The sequence below is a fragment of the Falco naumanni genome, chromosome 5 (genome assembly GCF_017639655.2).
Source record: "Falco naumanni isolate bFalNau1 chromosome 5, bFalNau1.pat, whole genome shotgun sequence".
Taxonomy (NCBI): domain Eukaryota; kingdom Metazoa; phylum Chordata; class Aves; order Falconiformes; family Falconidae; genus Falco; species Falco naumanni.
Window position 1 is genome coordinate 66,631,651 of NC_054058.1, and position 24,152 is coordinate 66,655,802.

General features: G+C 36.6%; 1 protein-coding gene across 1 annotated transcript in view; it reads right to left on the minus strand.

Annotated features, from left to right (window-relative positions):
- LOC121089257 (protein piccolo-like) overlaps nucleotides 1-24,152 on the minus strand; it is a 382,524-nt gene that overhangs the window by 38,224 nt on the left and 320,148 nt on the right. The window contains 2 exon segments of the mRNA XM_040596364.1: nucleotides 11,758-11,825; nucleotides 15,761-15,902. Coding sequence (XP_040452298.1) covers nucleotides 11,758-11,825; nucleotides 15,761-15,902 — 210 coding nt within the window.

Consider the following 24,152-nt stretch of genomic DNA (forward strand, 5'->3'; position numbering starts at 1 on the left):
CAGTAACTCTGAGCAGTCTCACATGCTAACATAAATATCAGCTGAAGTTTAATTTTAGCTTGCTATGTGATCCCACCTGGAAATGCTCTAGTTTCATCTGCATTTAAACAGCGTTCCAAGGCAACTGACCATTAGTCTAAAAAACCAACGGTTTATACTACAAGAACATGAGGGTAAATAAAAAACTCATTTCTGTACCTCCAGCTTAATAGTTTAATTTCTAAGCAAGCTCTACATTATCTAACAGAAATAATAAAGAATAAATAATCTTCTAAACCACACACATGTAATACAATACCAGCTCCTTTTACATGAGTTATAAACATTAAGAACTACAAAGGACTGTCAAGTATAGAAACAGGTTATGATATTCCTTTTTTTTTTTTTTTTTTTTTTTTTTACATTTAAAAAAAAATGCAACAAAAGCAGAGCTCCATACAGAACTGTTTGGTAGGAACAGCTGTGTTAACATTTGTAGGCAAGCTTAGAAAAATCTATTTATAGGAAGTCCTTCATAAAATATGCTGTGTTTGTGAGGGGAGGAGCTTAGATTTTGGATTCTTCCTTCTCTCCTTGAGCATTAATTTCAGCAAGCAAAATTAGGCTAGAAGTTAGGAAACACATTTAAGTGTCAGGGATAATAAAGCACTAGAACAGACTAATGAAGCTGTAAAGTCTCTATGGCCACTAAGAATTTTTTTGGTGCAAGTTGTCAAAAGCCTTTTAAGAACAATATTGTGTTTGGAAGCAATGGGATGACCTCTTGAAATCCCCTCAGCCCCATTCCTGCTACATAATAGCTCATACACATTTGAGCACTGACATTTTTGTGCTTAAAACAGGTCTATTTTACTTACTTCTTTTTCCTGGAGTATGCACAAAATTCCAGGGTCTAATCACACTGCTAAATGACGGAGATCACCTGAATTATCCAGGAAGATGACATTTAAAACCCCTGCTCAGTGCCTCCTAGTTTCATTTTCATCACAGTGGGGAATTTATTTAGGATTTAGCAATTCATCATATTAATGCTACAACCTGACTTTTGCTGATGCTAAATGAGCACATGTCATGACAAGCGACTGTTTCAAAGTTGTTTTAAATTACTCACTAGTTGAAGCAGCCTTTCTTCAGACTTACACCAGACAAGGCTCAGGTCCAGTACCCATACATTGCAGCATCTTCCCTTACTCCCCCTGTTTGCTTTCCAGTGTTGAAGGTCTTCATTATTAACTGGTATTTGTATTAATTGTGCCATCTGGTATTAAATTAGAATTCTTTCACCATGATATCCTTAAAGACATAGATTACAGAATTCTACCAAAACTTTTTTTTTCTGTTTTCCAGAAATGAAACCATGTAGCTTTGTCTAATTTTTGATGGAATTACTAGCACTCTGATTCCCAGCCCAAACACTCTGAGCCCATTACATCTCCATGAAGGCACCAGAAGAAACCTCCTGAAGGTCCCAAGCAGCTTTGTTTGTGGAAATGCATTTCAGAGCTAAGCCAATAAAAGTGATTATCTTCATTTAGGCAAGAAAATTATCTTTCAAGGTGATTACCGAAGCATGATATCAAAGGGTGGTATTTTGGTTTCAAGATGAAATACGTGCGCTTTCAGGTTTTTCTGTTTTTCTTTTTGTTTGTTTGTCTTAATATCTGTTAATTTTCTACAGATCCCATGGGAAAAGCAGACTGTTTAAATGAAAATTTAAACAAATGAAAGAAATCCAGGGGTTTTTTTTAGAATTTTCTTGCCACACAATTTAATGGCTAATATCCATTCAGTCCCAGTTCATACAAGGGTGGCACAAGCTCTTGGCCAGCTACTAGTTAATAACAGTCAGGCTCCATGGTTTGTGATTTTTTTTTTTTTCTTTTAATGACACTTTATAATAACAATTCAGGAACAGGATGATTTGTAAATATGTAAAGCAATGTTGCTTGTGATGCAAATACAAGAATATAGATTATCTTGTCCTTTTTTCCGCTCTGTTTCTATCTCTGGCTGCAGTCTTTATTCTTATTTAAATACTTTCTGCTTCCTTTTAGGAAAACCAGCTGGACTGTACTGGCAAATACCTCAGGAAGGCAGAACTAATTGCTCCAATTATTACTGGAGAGCCAGGTGGGCAAATTAGGGTATTGGGCCAATCAGGGATATATAAAAGGAATGTTTCCCAGAGTTGAGAGAGGAAGATGATGATTCTTAGGTTTACAATACTGCTGTTGTTGTTGAACTTTAATCACTTCTTCAAATTAGTGTAGTATTTAGGTATTAGAAGTATGGCTATTCCTAGATTGAAGGAGTGTGCATAAAATATTACAGATAGCTTAAAAAAAATGAGAGGATAAAGACTACTGTCAGTACACAAGCTGGGTTCATTGCTTAAGGATACTCTGTGACTGAAAGCATATCTGACATTTTCAATTTTTTTAAATTAAAATTTGCATTCCCCAAAAGAAAGGAGATACAGTATGAAGGGATCAATGTGTGGCAGGCTAGCTGCAAGTGCTTTCATTACTTCTATTCTATTCCTTTCTGTCCCTTTTTTTTCTCTGTGCTGAAGCAGCTAGTCATGCAAGAAATCACCCTTGCAGGTATTTTCTGCTCAAATTTTGTAGCATTGATTAATCTTATGCTGTCAAGAGTTTTAGATGGTAGGCCTTTGGTAGAACCTGATGGCAGAAAGCAAGGTTGTGATTTTATATTAAAGACAGTTTAAACAATGCCAGGTTGAATTTTAGCTTTTTTTATTTATAGAGATAGTAAAGAAGTCTGGCAATACCTTTTTCTTTCATTTAGATCTCTTCTTGGACAAGGATTACAGTAATATTTTAGTTCACAAACTAACCTCATCTACCTGCAAATCAAAATGGCAATAAGACTATAAAAGCAGTATTACATCTGCTTAAAATGGGTTTTAAAAAAAGATATCACCAGGCTTATATTGCTCTTGAGGAAAGACACTGAGAGCATGCAGCAATTTCTTTTGTTATGTACTGCTGGACATGAACTCAAAACCAAAAAATGCAATTCAGCCACTGTTCAAGTCAGCGTTGGTAACATTTCAGCTGGATCAATACCTATTACAATCAAGTCAACAGTCTCATGCTTGGTCAGTAAAAGATCCTATTGATTCCTGAAAAATACTTGCAAGTCCAGACTGTTTTTTCAGGTTCTCTTATCTTTTAGTATATGTTAGGATTAAAGGTTCAATACTCCTGAGATATTTGAGTTATTGGGAATGCAGCAGACAGCAAAGATAGTATTTGACGTGTGCAAGAACAAAAGAGATGGTGCTCCTTGTGCTTTTCAGATTCCAGTCTGAATCCAAGGCAGTGGGGCAGCCCTGAATCTGAATTTCAAGGTCGCTAAAAAGGCCTCAAAAAGAATTTGATCAAGCTTTCGTGCAGAAACATGAAACTATTCCAAAAGAACATAAATTCTTTGCTATTCTGAAAGTGCCTGGTTCTGCCTTGGTCATGTATTGCTGATTTATATACCACTAGTGTGTTATGAGTTGGGGATTATGCTGTAGGAGATAAGAATTTCCTCTCTGGAAGATAATTTTCAGTTTAACTACATTTTAAAAAAATAAATACGTGTTGGTGTATGGTTTGTAGGTTAATTGGAGACTACTCTTGCTAGTAACCTTGGGCATGTGGATTCACAATTCCTCTGTCTATTCAGTCACATCCCCACATAAACATAGAGGTGAGCGGTTGCATGATATATGATGATACTTTCAACTTTCCTTGCAGATGACAGTTCTCAGACTCTTACTTCCCAATACTACACACGTGACATTCTGATGTTGCTTCAGTAATTGAATCTCAATACAAAGTTAAGAAACTGAAAAGAAAGCGAAATTTTCCCAGCACAGAGTCACTGACTGTATTTGTTCAAGACAAAACACTGGGCAAAGCAAGTAAGATATGGGTGCCTGAAGCTCCTAGGCAAAGGTACAGAAGAAACCACTGTCAAGAGATAAAAAGTGTTTCTACTCCTGTAACTGCAAAATACCTTTGCCTGAATGGGCAACTTTTCCCAGAATACCACTCCCACGGGTACAGGAGTATTTGATGTTTGTGTGTTGATGTGTTGAGCCCTTCAATAATTATTGTCACCTTTTTCATCTCATAGAATCATAGAATGATCTGGGTTGAAAGGGACCTTTAAAGACCATCTAGTCCAACCCTGCTGCTAAGGGCAGGGACATCTTTCACTAGACCAGCTGCTCAACCCCCCATCCAATCTGACCTTGAACTCTTCCAGGGATAAGGCATTCACAGCTTCTCTGGAAAACCTGTTCCACTGTCCCACCACCCTCAGTGTGAAAAATTTCTTCCTTATCTCCAATCTGAATCCACTCCATTGTTCCTTGTCCTGTCACTACAGGCCCTGGTAAAAAGCCTCTGTCTTTCTTATAAGCCCTCTTTAGATATTGGAAGGCCACAATAAAGTCTTTCTGGAGCCATCTCTTCTCCAGGCTGAACACCACCAGCTCTCTTATAATTATCTTCACAGAAGTGTTCTAGCTCTCCGATCATTTTTCCAGCCCTCCTGTGGACCTGATCCAACAGGTCCATGTCTCTCTTGTACTGGGAGCCCCACAGCTGGACGCAAGTGCTGAAGGGGGGGTTCTCAGGAGAGCGGAGCAGAGGGGCAGAACCCCCCCTCGCCCTGCTGCCCATGCTGCTGGTGGTGCAGCCCAGGACATGGCTGCCTTTCTGGGTTGCCGGCGCACATTGCTGGGTCATGCCTAACTCCCCATCCACCAGTACCCCAAGGCTTTCTCTGCAGGGCTGCTCTCGATTAACTTACCACCCATCTTCGAGTATCGGTAAGAAATACGAGCTCTGTCTAAACACCCTTCCGCTTTACTCATTCTGTGGGTTGTATTTTATTCTATAGTTTAGCCTTCTGGAAGGAGTTATCTACTATATTTTTTCTGATTGCTGACTGAGAAAAGCAACAAAAGCAGTTGGCTTAATAATGAAAAATACATTGGTAGACATCAGTAGAGAATTTCCTTCATACCAGAGGAAGTTAAGGATATATTAATACCTAGAGTATTTTAAAGTCATCATGTAGTTCATGAGAAGACTTAGATATCTGCAGGGACAAATTATATCACGTGAACTAGGAGCTGATACACTTTGGAATGCTGGCCTAAAGTGGTGGTGAATCAGCCCCCACAGAAAGTGAGGCTGTATCCCAAAATGCGGTGCTGCCGGGCTCTGGGAGCACACCAGAAACCCTTTGCTGCAGTAACTGGCTGCTATCACAACAGTAACTGGTGTTCATCTGCTTTACAGCAAGGCTGACTTCTGTCCTGTAGCCCCTGGTATCCCAGGGCTGCTGAGGTGGCAGGGGGGCACTTCTGCCTCTCTCCTGTGATGGAGATCCTCCAGCATGAGCCTCTCAGGACTTCCCCAGAATGGGGATTCCACTAATTTTGCCATCAAACCACCAGAAAATTTGCTTCCTTCCATGAATTAATGCAAATCTCTCTGGTCCAAACCCAGAACATCCACCTTAGAGTCTCTTTTTATCACATTTTTTGCTTTTTCATACCTAAATTACAGTGCTTCTCCATTAAATATCAAAGAACTTATTCCAAACATTTAAATCAAGTGACTGGATGTTTTACCATCTGGTTTCCATTATGCATCTTTGTGGGGGAAGTGTCTACAAATGTTGTAATACTTCCTTTCTTTTATATATATATATATTACATTTAAGAACAATTACAGTGAAAAATGCTTGCGAGGGAAAAATGGCTAACTGTGTCTTTCTGGCATACATGTTAGATGGCCTAAGATGAATTTATGTTTCACAGAAGTTGCATTCTAAGAGATACATAGATATAAGTTAGACTTGATTATAAAAGAAGGGAAGTCTTAGACAATCTCAAATTTACATAAATTTAATATTTAACCTGATCTCCGTCCTACATTGTTCCCTCTCTCAGTGTTTTCATTCAAACTCACCATTAATTGTGGAAGGGCAATAAAATTCCCTGTAATTTTAATCCAGCAAGAAGTTAAATTCTAATTATAACCTCCTTCATGAATATTAAGCAACGTATTTTAATCTGATCTCACAGTCCTCTTTTTGTGTTAAGTGATTCAGACAAGTGCAAGAAAAGTTTCTCATTAGCAGTAAACCCCATATTTTCAGCCTGGCCAACCAAGACATCAAAGTACAGATTTGTGCATAGGCAAAAGCATTTGCAGACCTCAGTAACTGTATTGTGATTAGCCCTTAATAATTTCCTTCATCTGTCTTTTTGTCTCCTCTTATAACTTTCTGGTTGAAGGTCCAAAATTAAGATAATTTCTCCCTGAACATCCTCATAAGCACCAACACAATAGTTCTGATATTTCAACTATTTGAGTTAAAAAATTCCAAATGCTAAATCTTTAACATGTAGGGAGGCAGCAAGTTGATTTAAGCAACATCTGAAGCCCTTAGTCTGTTCGCAGTCATACCACAGTGAGTCCTTTGGCTTAAACAGAGTTACTCTAGCCTAACTAAGCAGCAAGTAAAAGGAGAATGATTTTTTTTTTTCTGAGTTTTAATTACTTTGAAGAACCTGCCAATGCTTAGTTGTCCCTGTGCTGTCAGTTTGTTTCATGCCTTATTTTGGTTGAGAAAGTTAATCCACTATTACTCCTGGGTATCAATTCAAGGGAAAATGTGATACAGTTTGTAAGATAATTTGCTCCAGGGTCTATTCTGTGTAGACAAGATGGATGAAAATTTCACCAGAACTATTCAGAAAGCTTTAAGGGAAAAATTACACATCAAATGATTGACAATCACTTACTAGAGATCATGCACCTTTCCATGAAAACGTTATTAGAAAATTACCTCCTAGCCTGTTTTAAATTTTGTGTGGTATTTCAACCATTTTTCTTATAAACAAAGATTAGACTGTCTTAATTAATGAAATATAAATTTAAGTGATGAAACTATTAAAACTTCATTACTTTTTTTTTATAATCCAGGCTGATGAATTGCAAAGCTCAGAAATTAAGAAATAAAAGGGTGGTTTTTAGTCTAGACTACTCTGAACAGATGGAAGAAATATTACAGAATTGTAAAATTTGCCTGTTAAAGATTGATGTTATCACAGAGCTTGTTTGTTGGATTTTTTGTTGTTGTGGTTTTTTTTGGTTTTTTTTTTTTTTTTTTTTTTTTTTTGTTGTTGTTTTGTTTTTTTTGGTTTTTTTTTGTTTTTAATCTGTAATTCAGGCAAATGCATAGCATGCAGAAAAGGAAACCCTGGAAGAGTTGTGCATCACCAAATTTTGAAATAGTACCAATCTATTCCTTCTGCTTGGGTGTGAAAGCACATCTACAGAGGCTTTACTAGAATATTCTGCAATTTTCTGTTCAAGTTCAGTCATTTATACAGGGACAGAGTTTCTTACTTATCATAGAATCATATAATGGTTTGCGTTGGAAGGCACCTTAAAGACCATCTGGTTCTAGCATCCCAGCCATGGGCAGAGACACCTTCCACCAGCCCAGGCTGCTCCCAGCCCCGTCCAGCCTGGCCTTGAGCACCCCCAGGGATGAGGCAGCCACAGCTGCTCTGGGCAACCTGTGCAAGTGCCTCACCACGCTCAGAATAAAGAATTTCTTCCTTATATCTAATCTAAATCTACTTTGTTTCCATTTAAAGCCATTACCCCTTGTCCTTTTACTATATTCTCTTGCAAAAAGTCCCTCTCCAGCTTCTCATCAGGTCCCATGGACTTGTGCACCTTCAGGTTCCTTAGCTGTTCTCAAAGATCTTCTACAGTGGGCAGTTCTTAATTCTCCCAGTCCCTGCCTTTGCCTTCTACTACTTGGGCAGCATGGCTGGAGCACTTGCCAGTTGAAGACTGAGGCAAAGAATTCTCAGCCTTCTCCACGTCCCAGCTAACCAGGTCTCCCCTTTCCTTCCAGATAGGGCCCATGTATTCTCTAGTCTTCCTTTTATCACCAACGGGACTTAATTTTATGACACTCAAAGGATCATGCTCAAAGGACCACTGGAAATGCCAGAAAGTGAGCCTCTGGGCCATGGCAGAACTAACTGTGTAGAGAAGTTTTTGGTATTCAGAATATGGACTATATGGGATTTTTTTTTTTTTTTTTTTCAAAAGAAAAAACCCACTGTTTTGGAAGATGTGGGTGTGGAACCACTCTGCTCCTATACAAAATTGACAATTTTCTGGTTTAAAGTCCTAAAAGCAATGAGGCCAAGCACAGCATGACAGAAGCACCATGAGTGCTCATTTACTCTAAAAAATACTGAATGAGTGAAGTCAGGCCATGCTTACTGACATGTTCATCTTTCCTAAAAGAGTCTTTGTTTGAGGTGAAACTCAATGTCTGTAATTGTAGAGGAATGGTATTTTGCATGTATAGAGCATCTTCAAAATAAGACTATCCAAAATTTCCTTATAGTAAACTATTTAAATTAAAATGCTATTTATATCTATATAATCTCTGTTCTACTAGAAACAGTGGCAATTTGGGATTACCTAGCAAATTCACACTTTTGAAATACATGAAAATAATTTCCCCCTTATATTTCTTAACTGGATGAATAGTTGGTAGGTGGAAAATACCATCTGGGATCTATTGGCTGAGCAGTTTCATAGGGCAGAAAGACCAATCATGATCTACAACTGAATCAAGATATTAATCATGTGCTTTTAATCATTAGTTTCAATCCTTACATGGAATGCAATTGGACTTTTTGTCTGTAATGTCTGTAATATTCCATGGCATTTCATAAGAAATCTTTAAACAGAAGATATTGCACTTTCTGAAACGAATAGAGAAACTGGTTTGCATAACTCAATGAAGATCACAATATGTATCATAAGGTTTACTGAAGTTTAAGAAGATGAAGTACTTCATCTGCTCAGGGCAGAACGTCCAGTGTAAGATAGCATGCAACAATGCATATCATAAAAATAACTGTAACACAGTGTCCAAGAGCAAATCTCTGCATTATTTTATATTATTAAGTAGTATGAAAATACAGAATATGACAAGATGATATGTTCAGAGAAACAAAGATTATCATAGCAATACTCACAGTTATTCATATTGACCATTTGGTTGTGTCAGCAAAGTAAATAGTACTGTTTTCCAATATTCACTTATAACTTAACTGATACATCTTAATAGCACAGAAACTATTCCCAGCAAAACATTAGCACATTTTTCAAGTGGGTGAACAGTTACAAAAGGAGCATATTTTCCCCTAGTGATTCCACTTACATACATGACTAAATTTCGATGTCACACCCCGCGAGCTGAATCAGAGCTCTGTTGCTACAGTTTTGATTCAGTTGCCTAGAGACCAGTTTTCGTTGCTATTTAAGAGTCCTACCTTGCTTCACGTCCAGCTACTGGTCCTAAATATCTTGTTCCTCTAAGTCCCCTGCCATATTTGCCAGGCCTGTGTGAATGACTTGGGTGTCTAAAATATTTCAAGTAGCAGTAGATTGCATGTTTAGGCGATCGGATTTATTCTGCACGGTTTCAAAGAGAGCCATCCACTGGCTACCTTTCACAGTTCTCTATTAAGAATATTTGAAAATGTAAAAATAGTACTAGTATTAAAAGGTTTGAAGTATAGCACTAAATCCTGATTTGCAAATGAGAATACAAATGTCAACTATGGGAGCGCTCTACAAATTAATGGAAAGTGGGAATGAATACTTCTCCCAGTCAATTGCAGAGCTCACCTGATCCACAACACAGATAAGTGAACTACAGAAAAAGTATCATTTGATCTTGAAAACTTTAAGTTTTTCATTCACTTTTGTTAATCTATGAAAAGAATACCACAATAATTCTGTAACACTGTGTAATTCTCAGTTAAACTTGAATTCCTTTAAATTCTGAACTACTTCTGCAAAGTAATTGCATTTACATGTTGAAACTGAAATGCTGTTAAATTGTTTTTCAGCTTTTAATTTAATTTATCATTTGAGATTGATCTGTCCCATCTTAGTCAGAAGTCAGACACTAAAAACTAGGTTGGCTGCCCCAGCTTCTCTCACCAGGGAGAAACAACATTTAGGAAGAGCTACTCACTTGATCAGACTTGGAGTGGTAACTGAGAGTTTTCAGGTAAGGAGAAGTGAATTGCATCATAAGTAGAAATTAGGGAATTATGGCTTTTGAGTTGTCTGCAGATTTTGATGAGCAGAGACATGACTTTGACTGGAAAAGCAATTTTAGTGACCAAATGCTATATACACATCTTTTAAAGCATTTAAAATGTGCTTTTTGTTTGGGTCTGTTTGCTTGCTTGCTTGTTTGAATGATACAAGCATTAAATGAAAACATTTTGTATTTATAGGTTCTGAAATTTATGATCCGAGACCTTACCTAAGGGGTATTTTATGATGAACAATATGATGAAAAGCTATTTGTTTACAATTATCATTCTGTATAAAAGACATCATGACAAAGTAAAAATGGAAAATTCCTGATTTCCCATTTTCATCCCACCATTTCTCTTTTTTTAAAAAAAGGTTTTTCAAATACTTAAAAATACCATTGAACAAATTAAAATTTGATAAGCAGCTGAATTTGGATTTTTGTATGATGATTACTATGTACTGAAAGTAAATTTAGTAGAATGCATATACACAGTTAAAGTTTCTTGCTTTGAAAATGACAGTTTCATAGTTCTACCTTCAAATTCTAATTTGATTTCTTCAAATCTGTGGAACATTAGACTGCTTTTACCTCAAATATAGCAACAGCAATTATTTCCCCATGTATACAGATTGCAGAAACCTGAAAAATGTTGATTTTTATGACTTAACATGAATTTAACTTCAATTGTATATATGAATTTCAATTTCTGAATTAATTAATACCTCAAAGCTGCATTGAAATGCATTTCAATGATAAAAGTATTATTTTAATGATAAAATTAAGGTCATGATAATGTAGTTTTATATTTGAGGTCAACAGAAACATACACTTGAAAGAATATACCTTATATGCAAAGGGAAATGGAATTTTCCTAACATATCCTTCAATACAAAACTCTTAATTTTCATGCAGTCGTCCATTATTACACATGAAAGAGATAATGACATTGCTTATAGAACTCTGAAAGCCATTCTGTCGGGCTCTTTCCAGCTCCAATATTACAATGTCTCCTTTGGCAGCACCGCATTCATAATGGACAAATTCACTCAGGATTTCCCAATCAGATAAGAGTTTCACTATACTCTTAGTGCAGCAGTCAAGCCTGATATTCAGCTAATATTTTTTTATTTAAAATTGATGTTTTATGTAGACACCAAAATTAATAATTGCTTTATGAAGTAAATATTCTAAAATGTTATAAAAATAGAGCCTGACAGCCATTGGATATTTTTGTCTATTTTAATAAGTATTGAGTCAGCTCCATACTTCATATTTTTTATTCCAATACTATGAAAAGCAATGAACATTGAAAGACAGATATTATTCATTGCAATCTTACTATTTAACTAATTTAGGTAGACAGGTAAGACACTGTTCTCAATTAAACTGAAGACTTATTACATTAGTGCTATGTGTAAAGGGCCTTAGAGTAAACGAAGGTTAGGATCTTAATCTACAATACAAAGAAAGCATAAGCTAATCTTTCATATCATAACATGTAAAAGAGATAAACATATTGGTTTTATAAACATGGGATACCACTGTAGTGTTGTTTGTATTTCTTTTTACCTTCTGCATCGGTTAATCCTACTCCAGACTGCTTTACTGGTTCTTGTCCATTCTGGCTCATCTTCCCTCTGTTAAAATATATGGTGGTAGTTGTCAATAAGACTGTAAAGAGATGAGATCTGAGAAAATGCTACATCAAGCCAATGAGGCTTGGTTCTGTATGAAAAGACAATCACAGGTATTTCTAAAAAAAACCCAACTGTGTGTGTATATATATACATACAAATTAAATTTCAAGAAAATGAAGTGGATGATAGGTGGTTGTTTTTTTTTTTAATTTGGAGAGATCACTTAAGAATATTATTATATATTATTATATATATTTTTTCTCTTTTGGACTTTTCTCTCTTTTGGAGACAACTATAATTGCAGCTTGCTAAGCCTGTACATTCTTAGAGGATGGAGACATCAGGTGCTGTCTGCTACCTGCCACCCATCAGCCTGCGGTTCCACAACCAGTCCGCATAACTCCTCCTTACTTTATCCTGTTATTGTGAACAGCGAAATATATAATAAGGAGTCACAAAATTGATATTTGGTCTACAATACCGTTACTGCAAAGGTAAGGCATATTTGTGGTCATTATCTTCTTTTAATGATTTACATTACAGTGTAGCTGTAGCATAAGAAACAATTCAGTTCTGTGACTTACATTAATCTTAAAATAAGGTGAGTGGAATAAATCGTGCTCTGGAGGTCCCTATCTTTCTCCACTGGATGTAGAAAGAACCTGGATTACAATCTAGATGTATATTTTTAGGCAATGAAAGTTAGGTGAAATATAATCTATCTTTAAATGTACTTCTTGCAAGCTCTAAGGTATGATTACAATCACTCTCAAAAACGTGTCTGCTCCTCTTAGTTGTTTGTGCTTCTATTTGTCTTAAGACTCCCTGAAGACTCCGGAATGCTGTGATAAAGAATAGAAGGCGTTGTCTTGAAATGCATGTGGTTCCTCTGGGTTAAATGGTCAGCACTGTTCTTTGCTACCAGTGAGCCAGCTTCATGTTTCACAGCAGCAACAGAAACTGTCCAAGTTCACAATAAACTAAAAACTCAGTATAAAATGTCATTTTCTAAAGTGATTTTAAATTCAGTTTTAAGTGAAAGTTATTATTTTCTTCTGCTATTGTAAAGGAATGAAGCTGGGTTAATTAATGTTGATAATATACAGCTGTGGGCTGGCTTCAGGGGGGTTGGTCAATGTAGGTAAGGTGCAGGTGTGGCTGGTTCTGTTAAGGGGTTGGGCAACCAATGAAGAGGGAGCAGCCGAGGAAGAGAGAGGAGGGAGAAGCAGAGGGAGTGAGCCTGCCCTGGGTGAGGAGGGACAAGGAGAAGGCAGCAGAGGGACTGGCACGAAGAGTATGCTGGTATGAGATGGTAAAAAGGCCTTGTTGCAGCTGGCTAGTTTGGAGAGTGCTGTGAAAACTGGAGCTGTATATTATCAATGCTAACTAACCCATCTTCATTCTGCTTCATTCCTCTACATTCTATGAGGTAATGCTTCATAAAATGTTTTACAAATATGATGTGAGAATTATTTGTCCCCAGCCTTAGATTCCTTATGTGTTGTTCAGTTGTTTTTTACCTTTGCATTCAAAATTAATATAATTTTGTGACAATGTGCTGGTATAGATGGTTACGCAATATGAAGGCATACAGAATTTGGTCTTATCAGTGATGGTAACATGAGTAACTTCCACAGATACTAAAGTGGATAAAAAGAATCTTTTTTAAAAAATCTCCCAAATAGGAAGACTTCACAAGATTTATTCAGCTGTATATAATGATTAATTTCCCTTGATAGTTATAACTATTTAATATTGGCAAGTATTCTAATTAGTTACCTCATCAAGCAATTCCCATGGTGTCGCAACTTAATTTTTTATTTTGCTTCACAACTAGATGTTCCCATGGTTAAAAGCATTTGGACTAGATTAAAAAGTTTAAAACTCAGCCTACTCAACACTTTTTCTATTGATAGATCAGAAACTTAATCTAAATGGGATCTTATAGCTCAAAGGGTTTTTATATGCCAAGACACTTAAAATTATTTAGCCTACGTAATGCTTCACATCCAAATTGTGAGCTGTGGTCTTATGGACATGCTGCATTAATGTACAGGGTCAGAGTCCCTGAGGTCATTATCAAGCCACTGCAAATGTTGCTTAGAATTTCAATCATACATGTACTCATATATATAAGAATTTTTATCTAGAATTCAAAACGGAAACAATTATCTATTTCAAAACATTCTCCCCATGAATGATCCCAAAGGTCTCTTACGGTAATCAGTACTACTGTGATTCATGTTCCTTACATTGCCGTGTGAAACCCTTGAAACTAACATGAAAAAGAAAACACTGCCTGTCTATATAAATGTCCTGTGTAACTTGTAAGGTCTCTCTCTACTATCAGAAGATAAACAATTTATTTTAAAAATGCCATAATAAAAAAAGATAGTCTAGCCCTTAATGGAAAATGAGAGGGCTGCATACTCTTGATTTAATTTAGTAAAATTCATGGGAACAAATTACTGTAAGGGAAAAGCTGAAGTCGTGGAGGCTTCTTACTCCTTTTCAGCAGAAGTGGGGCTGATTTCAGGCTTAGCAGACTAGTGAATCTGTCAGCCAAATACCAAGTAACTGTAGATACTGTCACATTGCTAGACAATACACAATAAATTATACTGTTTGGACTCAAATTTAGTGTATGTGAACTAAAAACTTTTATTGAGAGCTCCATCTTGTGTTTCTGTGCATGAAGATTTTATTCATCATTGCTTTTCTCTTTAGGAATGATGGCAAAGTAATTTTATTCATGTGCAATTAAAGACTGTCTTTTTGCCACTGGGAAGTACAACTCATTTAAACCTACAACATGAGTGGAAAGTTCAGTGGAGATTAAAATATTGGCACCCCACAATTTGGCTTGTGTTGTCCTCCTGAAGATAAGATTGAAATATTAGATTTGTGTCTATTTCCCTTTAGCTGCTAATAAGCTGTATAAAAATAACATTGGGGTTTTTTTTAGACAATTATGAATGCTTAGAAATTTCACAGTTCTAGAGAATTAATTTTTTCTTCATTCAAGCTTTTTAAAGCAGATTGTATCAAGCTCTTGTGACTAATAATTCAGGACTTCAAGGGAAAAGCAAGAACTTGTGTCACAGAGAAAACCGTGGAACAACTATTGCAGACACTGAATGAGCAATGACCACCAACTAATATTTTGACAACAGTCAATCTAGAAAATGTTCAGGCCAGAAATTGCTATACTCCTATAAAAGGTGTCTAAATGAAATTCCTAACTGAAGGTCCATGCTGTCAAAGTTGAGCGGAAAAACTCTGGCAAAACTTTTCTCAGTGGAGTAGTTAACTGGGTAAAATGTTTGAATATTAAATCATTTTATAGGATCATTGCACTGCTGGTAGCTTGATAATTCCTACAGGGACTCAGTCCCAAAGAGCTTTTTCCAGCCAAGAACTGAGCAATTCTACTCAAAGTCTTAAAAACTTGGGAAAAGTTGGGCTATGTCCAGAACCTGAATTTCAATGGCACTAGTAACACCTCTTTCTAGAAGGAGATCAATCTGAAAACTTAAAGTAAGTATTCTTAGGCCTACAAAAGTTGTAATTTTAAAATTACATTGTAATTTTATACATTTATATTACATATAGTTATATAAATAAAATTACACAATGTACATTTAAAAGATAACCCAAGTTCACCTATACACACTTTCATGAAATGCTGAGACTAGCACCTCCCCTGGGTGACAGCAATAAATTCATGAGGTTGAGGCAGAGGTTTGGTTGGTTATTTACAATTCAAAGCTCAACAAAGTAGAATAAAAGTATGGGCTCTGAGAAATTCTCCTGTTAGATCCTATTCTACTGTGTAACCCAAGGCTGCAGAGGAAACAACATGAGAAGATGACTGGCAAGTGAAAGAGCTATACATAGTTCATGGATGATAGAGGATATTAAAGGAAAAGCCTTACATTCTTGGGATGGGAAATAGGTTATTCTCTCCTGTGGCACTGCTGCTGCCTTCGCTATCCATGCTGTATCCACTGCCAAAACTACTGGCTGACGAGCCAGTGGAGACAGAACTTTCTGCAGGTCGGTGGTTAGTAGACCTTGCTGTACAGGGCGGGAACAGTGGGTTACCAAAAAACTTGTAAGACATCAGTACCATCCACGTTAAGAAAAAGTGTAATTTATCAAAATCACATGCTGCAAACACCTTCATTTTTTTACTTTATATCCCAGTATTGAGTTATCTTTTGTAGATGTTTATTTTTACATGGAATAAGGTTCTAAACCAAATAGTATACCACCGTATTTTTTCCTCAAATCTTGTTAATAGTTCAAATCGAAAGCCTGAAGGAATAAAAGAGTGGGTTAGATTGAGTAACATGGTTTTTCTGATTAAAGCTACAGAAAACCAGTTATTAATCTGTAACATTTCATATGGTGATCTTGTAAAAATGAAAGTCCCAGTGGGCCTTCCTCATATTCCTCACAAAAATTCTTTGCATTTGATGATTTTGAGAAGGAGAGGAAGCTGAAAGGAAATAAAAGTACACCGTCTATAGTCACAGAGACTGTATGAAGATCTCTACCTCTCTTCAGACGTAACGCAGCTAGTTCATTATATTTCTCAACTGCTCCTACCCATCTAGACCTTTTACTATACACCTAGAATTGTAATGCCCATATGGTGATGTGAATTGTCCTAATCTTGTTTAAGAACATTTGGTGTAGAAAATGTACACCAGCATGTGTTATTTTTACTTCAGGTGCCTGCTTATTTTGTGTTTTGGATATTTTTGTACTGCGTGAACAAATCTTTCCATATTCAGGCTTTAGCAAGTTGAGGAATATAAACAAAAAAGGACATAGAGACATTACACGTAATAATTAATACATGAACAACAGAGTAGCTCTTCTCATATTGAATAATACAATTGTCTGGGAATATTAATACAGATTTTTAGATGATTTTTTGTTAAATGTTACTTAAATACATCTACTATTGTCATGGCTCATCTATTCCAACTGACTGAGCTTATATGCTGAAGACAAAAACAAATCTTTTTGGACCAAATTATTTTTCTGTGAAGACTTGATTAAGTTTTACGTTATTTTGGTGAACTGTGAAACTCTAATGCAAGCAGTTAAAAAAGATTATTCTTTAAACAAGAAATCAGTCAAATACCTAAATGGAAATTACTTCAAATAAGAGCCAGAGCCGCAACAGTGTATTGCCTTAAACTGCCAACCAATATTATTTATGTTTGATTGAATTATAAATATTTTTGGTGAAGACTGCTGCATACTGCCTGATGTGGGACCAGGAAGCTGAGTGTGACTCCTCAGATGTAATAAAAAAAATAGATTAATCACTGAAACTAGAAGAAAGGAACGAAGCAGTTCACGTATCATCAGTGCTTGGGCCAAACTGTGAGTTAAGACAGAACTCTGTCTACAAAGTGATTCTTCACTGCTAAGCTGAGCTGTCACATAATATTTTAAAAAAACTCTTCTCTTAGCCTCCTTGTTTCACTATTACCTATAGCCCAAGAAGGAATCTGTCAGTCTAAATTATTTTTAGACAAATATATTCTTTAGCTCTATTTCATGATTTTACACATTGATCATAGGCTATCTTCTTGGACGTTAATACAAATTAATAAACTCATGGTGTTATTAACAGATACCCTCACTAGCTCATCTGGAGAGAAAGCCACGCATTTTCTCCAGCAGAGACAGCCCGAGCACAGCAGTGTGCCCTGCTCAGGCAGCGGTGAACGGTGGCTTCTGTGTCATGTACAGCCTGTGGCATCATGAGTGAATTCTTATGACTATGGTGACATGACAGCAAACTGCTGTTGGGAAACATTGGGCAAGAGCGAGATTTCAGAGAAGAGAGGTCAAGCTCTCCTTTATGATGCATTATTGCCAGCTGCAAGGTATGCAACCGCCTGAGCTGGGGCTAGCTCACGCCTGCCCCAAACTAAACCATAACCTCAGTTCTCACAGGGTTTGTGTGAATGGTACAACTTCTGACTTTTGTTGTTCCAGAATCTGAGGGTTTCTTTAGGTTGGGTTGGGTGGCTTTTATGCTATCGTATGACAAATACTTCATAGGTGGGGAAAGCTGGAAAAGCCACGCATCTGCAAAACCCATGGAAGCCAAGACAGCATTGCACCAGCATAAAAGAACATCTTTCATCTTTCCCTTCAGCATGAATTTGCTTAGCGTAGCATATGTGTCCACCATGACATATGGGGCTGAAAGCATTGTTCGTGTCTGGGCTCTAATATTGCTGTAAAAGCTAGTGCCTGACGTAATTATTTTTATATCTTTACTGGTGGATTTCTAAAACCAGTAAGAACCTAGAAATTATTTCAAGCCAGAAAAGCTTGAATTAAGCCTTTATAAATGGTTTAGGAGTTTTGCTACATTGATTTACAATTAAAACAGATGTTTCTTTCAAAACAGCTGTATCCTGATGATACATTTAGTATGCTGTATTTTTAGTTTCTCTACTGTTTTCACTAATTTACATCTTTTCCTATATTGATGGTTTTTCCCATAAGATCTCTTGGTAAATGGTTATAATGGAGCCAAATTTAGACTCATGACTGGATTTTGAAAATGCTGAAGTTTAATGCTATTCTTTTTTTTTTCTTTTCTTTCCCTGTCTGCTCTAAGAAAGTAATGAACTGAAATGTCAAGTTTGCAACAACAGATGAAATCCACAAACCTATTTACAGCTGGTTTTGTGACAAATTAAGAATCTGGATACAAAGAACTCTGTAACTCATGAGAAACCCACATTTTCTAGATATCTGTATTTTTACAAATATACCTAGACCTCTAAGCTTCTGCTGTTGGTTATATAGGAAACTTTCAGATTTTGAATATGTGGTGATGCTTGCTGCCAGGCAATATTTTTCCTAAGAGTTAGAATAACCATGGTTAGGTTTGTACTCTTAAGTTGAAAGTTAGAACTTGCTTCCTGTTTTCATGTGTGAGGGACTAATTTGTACCTTCATTTCAAGTGCTTCAAGTCTTTCCCTTTCTCTTTGAACAAATGCAAATGTTGTAGGAACTTTAACAAGGCAGTCTGAGCTCACTGTGGTACTCTGGTCTTACTAGCCTATGTAAGGTCTGTGAAGCCCTGTAAGTGTCAGAACAATTGCCACCTGGCTTGGCCAGTGGGATTCCCACCCACATAAAGGACAAGTAAATACAGTGAGATTAGGGCAGCTTCACTTCTAGGTTACAGAGCTTCTGCTTACAGATGCCTAGGCTAGAAAATGCTTAAGTTTTCAGGTTTTGACTTCAAAGTTCTGTCAGGAGGTGCCTTGGTCTGTAGGGAGTTGAATTGTTCCATATGGATTCACTGTGGTCCAGAGATTGGATATTCTCCTCTGATATCACAGAGGTGCCTGATACTACAAGGTACAGTCTTCTTTTACTTAAATCTACAAGATTTATCTGAATAGGAACTTGGGCAAAAGCAGTTGCCACCATTTGAATATTAAGTATCCAGAGTATGGAAGAGCTGTTTCATTGCTTCCTCGCCCTTTGTTTTTTTTCAAATTATTTCCTGGTTCTTAGAAAAAAAAAACCAAAACCAAAACAAACACACCAAAAACCCAAACCTTTTAAAAACTCTTAGAAAGCTTAGAAAATTTTAAAAATACTTCTTACAGGCGAAGTCCTGCTGTCAATTACATATGATGCTGAAATATTTCCATTTTTAGATAAAAGACTTAAGGTCTCAGCAGATGAAAGAGGCTAAGCTTAGCTGAAGGTCGTTACCCAGCTTATAAGACTTATAATAATGAACTCAAATCAGTCAGCAGCACTGTCAGCCACTCCAGCTATTCTCTACAGTGAATGGACTTTTTTATTTTTTTTAAAAAAAGATTTAAATTTGAAAAATGGGACTGTGCTGTTCTGTGGTTCCTGTGGGTAAAAGAATATCAGACCCAAGCAGAACTTACTCTTGGGGATTAAGTTGTAGATGTTCCCCTTTTCAGGTATCTGTCTAGAATTCTAGTAGAAATAAAACTCTCAGAATACATTGGGAAAGACAGTTCTATTTGTACACCAAACAGGAGGAGCAAAAAATGCTTTTGTGTATGCATTCAGGATTAAGTTTTGAGAATTTGCCTCTAGCTGCTTGGAAAAAAATTGTTCTTTGTAACTGGCAATCTTGTGAGAAACCCTCAGTGACAAAAAGGGCTGGTAGCATCATACTGAGTCTTCTCAAAGAGATGGGAGCAGGTAAAATCAATGATTTGCTTTGGAGAGTTCTCTGCTGACCAACAGACTGGGCATGTCACATGCAGTGTCTTCTGGCAGAAGCTTGTCTACTCTTCACTCTCAACCACCTTGTGCCTCAAGTGCTCCAACATCAAACTGCCCCCAAATGCTGGTTTACCTTGCTTTATGAGGGGTTCACTAGCACTCCAAGCAAGTGCTACTCGGGTCTGCTCTGTAAGATTCTGCTGTGTAAAACCCTGGTTTTGGGACTCCAGTTGCATCTTTTGTGAACCGGCAACAGAAAGGGGATACCTAAATAACTAGTGATCAAAGACATATACCTCAGGTCAGTTCTGATCATTTTTCCTCACTCTTTCTTTTACTGAGCAGTACTTCAGACCACGGTTGTGCCCATTTCAGCCACATTTATATATTAGGCACCGCTCTGACCACCTGCTGAGCAGTGATATTTTGTGACATTTCAACACAGCTCTTTACAGAGCAATTTACCATTTGAAGTGAGTAATGGTAGAACAGCACTCATCTTAAACTGCCGTGATGGCGTTTCTTTACCCAGCAAAGCGATTCTGATGAAGTAATTTTCTTCCGTGTCCTCCATAGGGTTAGGCTACCATCTAACAGACTTTTTAAATAAGAGTTATCAAATCAAGAATCTGAGCAATTTCCTGAAATTACATGTCAGCTTAAAATGGTGGAAGAGTAAATAGCAGGAATAGCCAAAGCAAAATGGACCAGCTATTAGCCTGAAACAAGACTCAAGACAGCCTCAGATTACTGCTCTTTGCAGAGACTGGGGACAAACTGCTCTTGTTTTGATAATGATTCTTAGAAATGGGTTATTTGTAGCAATATGAAGGCCCATTTAAGTTGGAAATTAAGACACTAGTGAAGCTAGGCATAAAACAGCTTTAGGCAGTAAATTATTTAAAGTATGAAAGAAACATCCCAAATTGTTGTAGGAAATTAAAACATGGCATTGCCTACTAAAAGTGTGAAAATGCATATAGACCTAAAGGGACCCCAGATAAGCAGGTATTTAAATCCAGTCATATCCAATTCAAAAGGCTTAGAGAACCTAGGAATCAATTTCCTTTCACTCCGCATTGTCACTAACATCAGTAAATAGAACTTAGTGATAAGGAAAATTCCTGTCGATTTTAATTGAAATTAAAATTTCCAAACATGAATGCAGCTAAGTGGTTAGAAATCACACAGTGCTGGCTCAGCCCCGTATCATGGATTTCACAGTGCTAGTGATATCTTGGTCCATACATCACATTGCATTTCTGTGTAGTTTTAACCTGTTATGCTGACACTTACGTGAACTTTCGTCAAAGTTGTTGGAACAAGGGAGTTAAAAGCAGGCATGCCCTTTTGAACTGAAGTGATTTAAACCCAAGGACATTGAGAAGTGTAAATTGACAGACTTAGTTGGGAACAATTGTGAAAATGCTGATGCACCTCCTGTCTACTCTAGATATTCTCCCCAACAGTATCAGCTCTGACAGTAGACCTCCCTCTGACCAGCAAAATCGCTTGACACACATACCTTTGGAAAGTAGTTTCCTCTTAGGATATCACAGAAAAGCTTTTGTCACAATAGAAAATTTATAATATAAAAGATGAAATGTTCTCTATGAGATGAGAGAAATAAATAGATTATGGGTACATGCATTAGATTTGGAGGTTTTCAGAGAATGTTGTGATTTTAAATTCCTCTATGTTTAGGGTTGAAAAAAAACCCTTTCTATTACTGACCAAAATAAATATTTGAGAAATTTCTGTAGAAATATATTGCTTGTATTAACTTAAATGATAATTTAACAGGTATGTTTGAACCTTTAACTGAAATACATGGCATTTTCTCCAGGTCTTTAACATTTCCTAACTAATGCAGGTCAAGAGCATAGCACTATTTTTGTCCTGGCAGCTTGTTTGCTTGTTTGGTTGTTTTTTAAATGTGTGCTAAATAAAAGAGGAGCTGCACGTGGCATCTGTCATCATATGATGTTCAAGAAGCAGCATATTGACTTGTAGCTCCTCTCTTATGAGCGTCTGTTTGAAGGGATAGAAAAATGCATAGGACTACAATGATGTTCAGGCTTGAAACCACCTACTGAGCTCCTGAAATACTTCTTTACTGTTCTCCAAACAGCCCAGGAAGAATCAAAATAATTTTCTAGAAATTTTCTTCTTTGGTCAGAAAATAATATTTTTATTGTTGACCATTCAACATTCTGATGTAATAAAGGAATTGTTTTTTTCATTGGACAATCATTGTACCTTTGGGGACAAAACTGGCACCTCTTCCTCTGCAAATAAGGTCCAGCCCATTGAATTTTACCCATGAAGCTACACCGATGTAGAGACCACAGCTCCCTATGAAACTGTGTACTTTAAAAAATGGCCAGTTATGTAGATAAATGCTGACTACATGGTGAACACCATCTTTTTTTGTTTGTGCTCTGAGCTTGTTATTTCACTGGAAACTACGCCTTCTATTCTAATGAGGCAGAGCTGGTGCACCTTCCTACTTCACAGGGACATTGAAGGGAAATTTTGCTGTTCCCTGTCTGTCTTATTCACTTTATTGGAAATTATTTAAACTAAAGCATGTAATTAATTCTTTTAAAACTATAAACTGGCTTTGAAAAGGCCTTTTACATAAAATCGGTAAATAACTATATTGCAGGTACACCTACTGTTTTATTTGCATATATCCAGAGAACTGGTAATTATCATTAGAATATCTCTAACTGTTCAAATATCTGAAGAACTCTAAAATAATTTATTATATTTAAGGCACAGATGACCTACCGAGAAAATTCAATATAATGGAAAGATTATTCTGTGTGTGGGACAAAGTACTGACTTAAAAGAAGGTGGACTGGTTTACACTCTCTAAAACTGACTCATGTAAACTCTAACCAACAGACTTATGTTTAAAGGAATGTGCTTAATTTTATGTGAATGTGTAATTGGCAATGATTCATATTTTTCACAAAAATGAAATCAAATTAACTCAAACCTAGGCACTGCTCTCTCCCTCTGGCTTGGATCCCTTGCAAATTCTGCCTTCAAAGGTTTGGCTCTGAAACATTATTGTTCCTCTCCAAGGGGTGCGGTGGAAATGTGTATTATGCAATCGGTTTCTTTGCAGATCACGCTTTTATCTCTCACAGGCAATAAGAAAATTATACTTCAGGGTTTATTTTTAATTAAATGCCGTAGTTGAATATTGGATTTTACAAAGTTGCTGAACAAAGACCAATGTTTTCTGTTATAGCGTCACCTTAATTTTAAAAGAGAGTGATTAAAATACACTTGTTGCTGTTTAATATAAATACAGAAATAGTTCCATGCAATAAACTTAAAATGATGCAAGCCCTTTGCATTCACAAAATATATATACCGTGGGTGCTGGTTTTGTTTATGATTTCCTTTTTACTTCTCATCAGACATATAATTAATAACTGACAAAACACATCAAATAGAAATGGTCCTAGGAGTCAGAAGTAGAGAAATAATTCTCTGCAGCATTCTAAGAATGACTAAGTGTTCTTATATTGTTTTGTTTTTTTCAAGTGACAATTGAATTCAAGGAAAAAAAAAGGTATCGAGAGACTAGATTAAAGGAGGAAACTTTCTGAGGGTTCTTTTAGCTAGAGAAGGACTGATGATCAGTCACAGCATAGAATCTTTCTCAACAGTCTTGTGTGCTTGGACTGAAAAAAACACAAACAGTTGTTCTAATAGATGCTGTTCTCTGATAATATCACATAGAAATAGCTGTGTTAAAAAATAATAACAATGCTGATGATATGTAACGGCTTCCTTAATAAAGGACTTTGTGACTTAGTGACAAAAAGCTATTAACTTGCCAAGATGACTGTTCCAGTCCACAAAACCAGTTCATAATGGGTTCTTTTCCAGGTTTTAATACAGTAGGCTGTAATGGGTATGGGTACCACAACCATGCAGCATCTCTGTAGGACTTCCAAACTGATGATGCTGTAGTATTCACAATACTCTTAGAACTTTTGAACTGCAGGGGAAACCTCTCCTTCCTTCATCACCTCTTCCTCCTG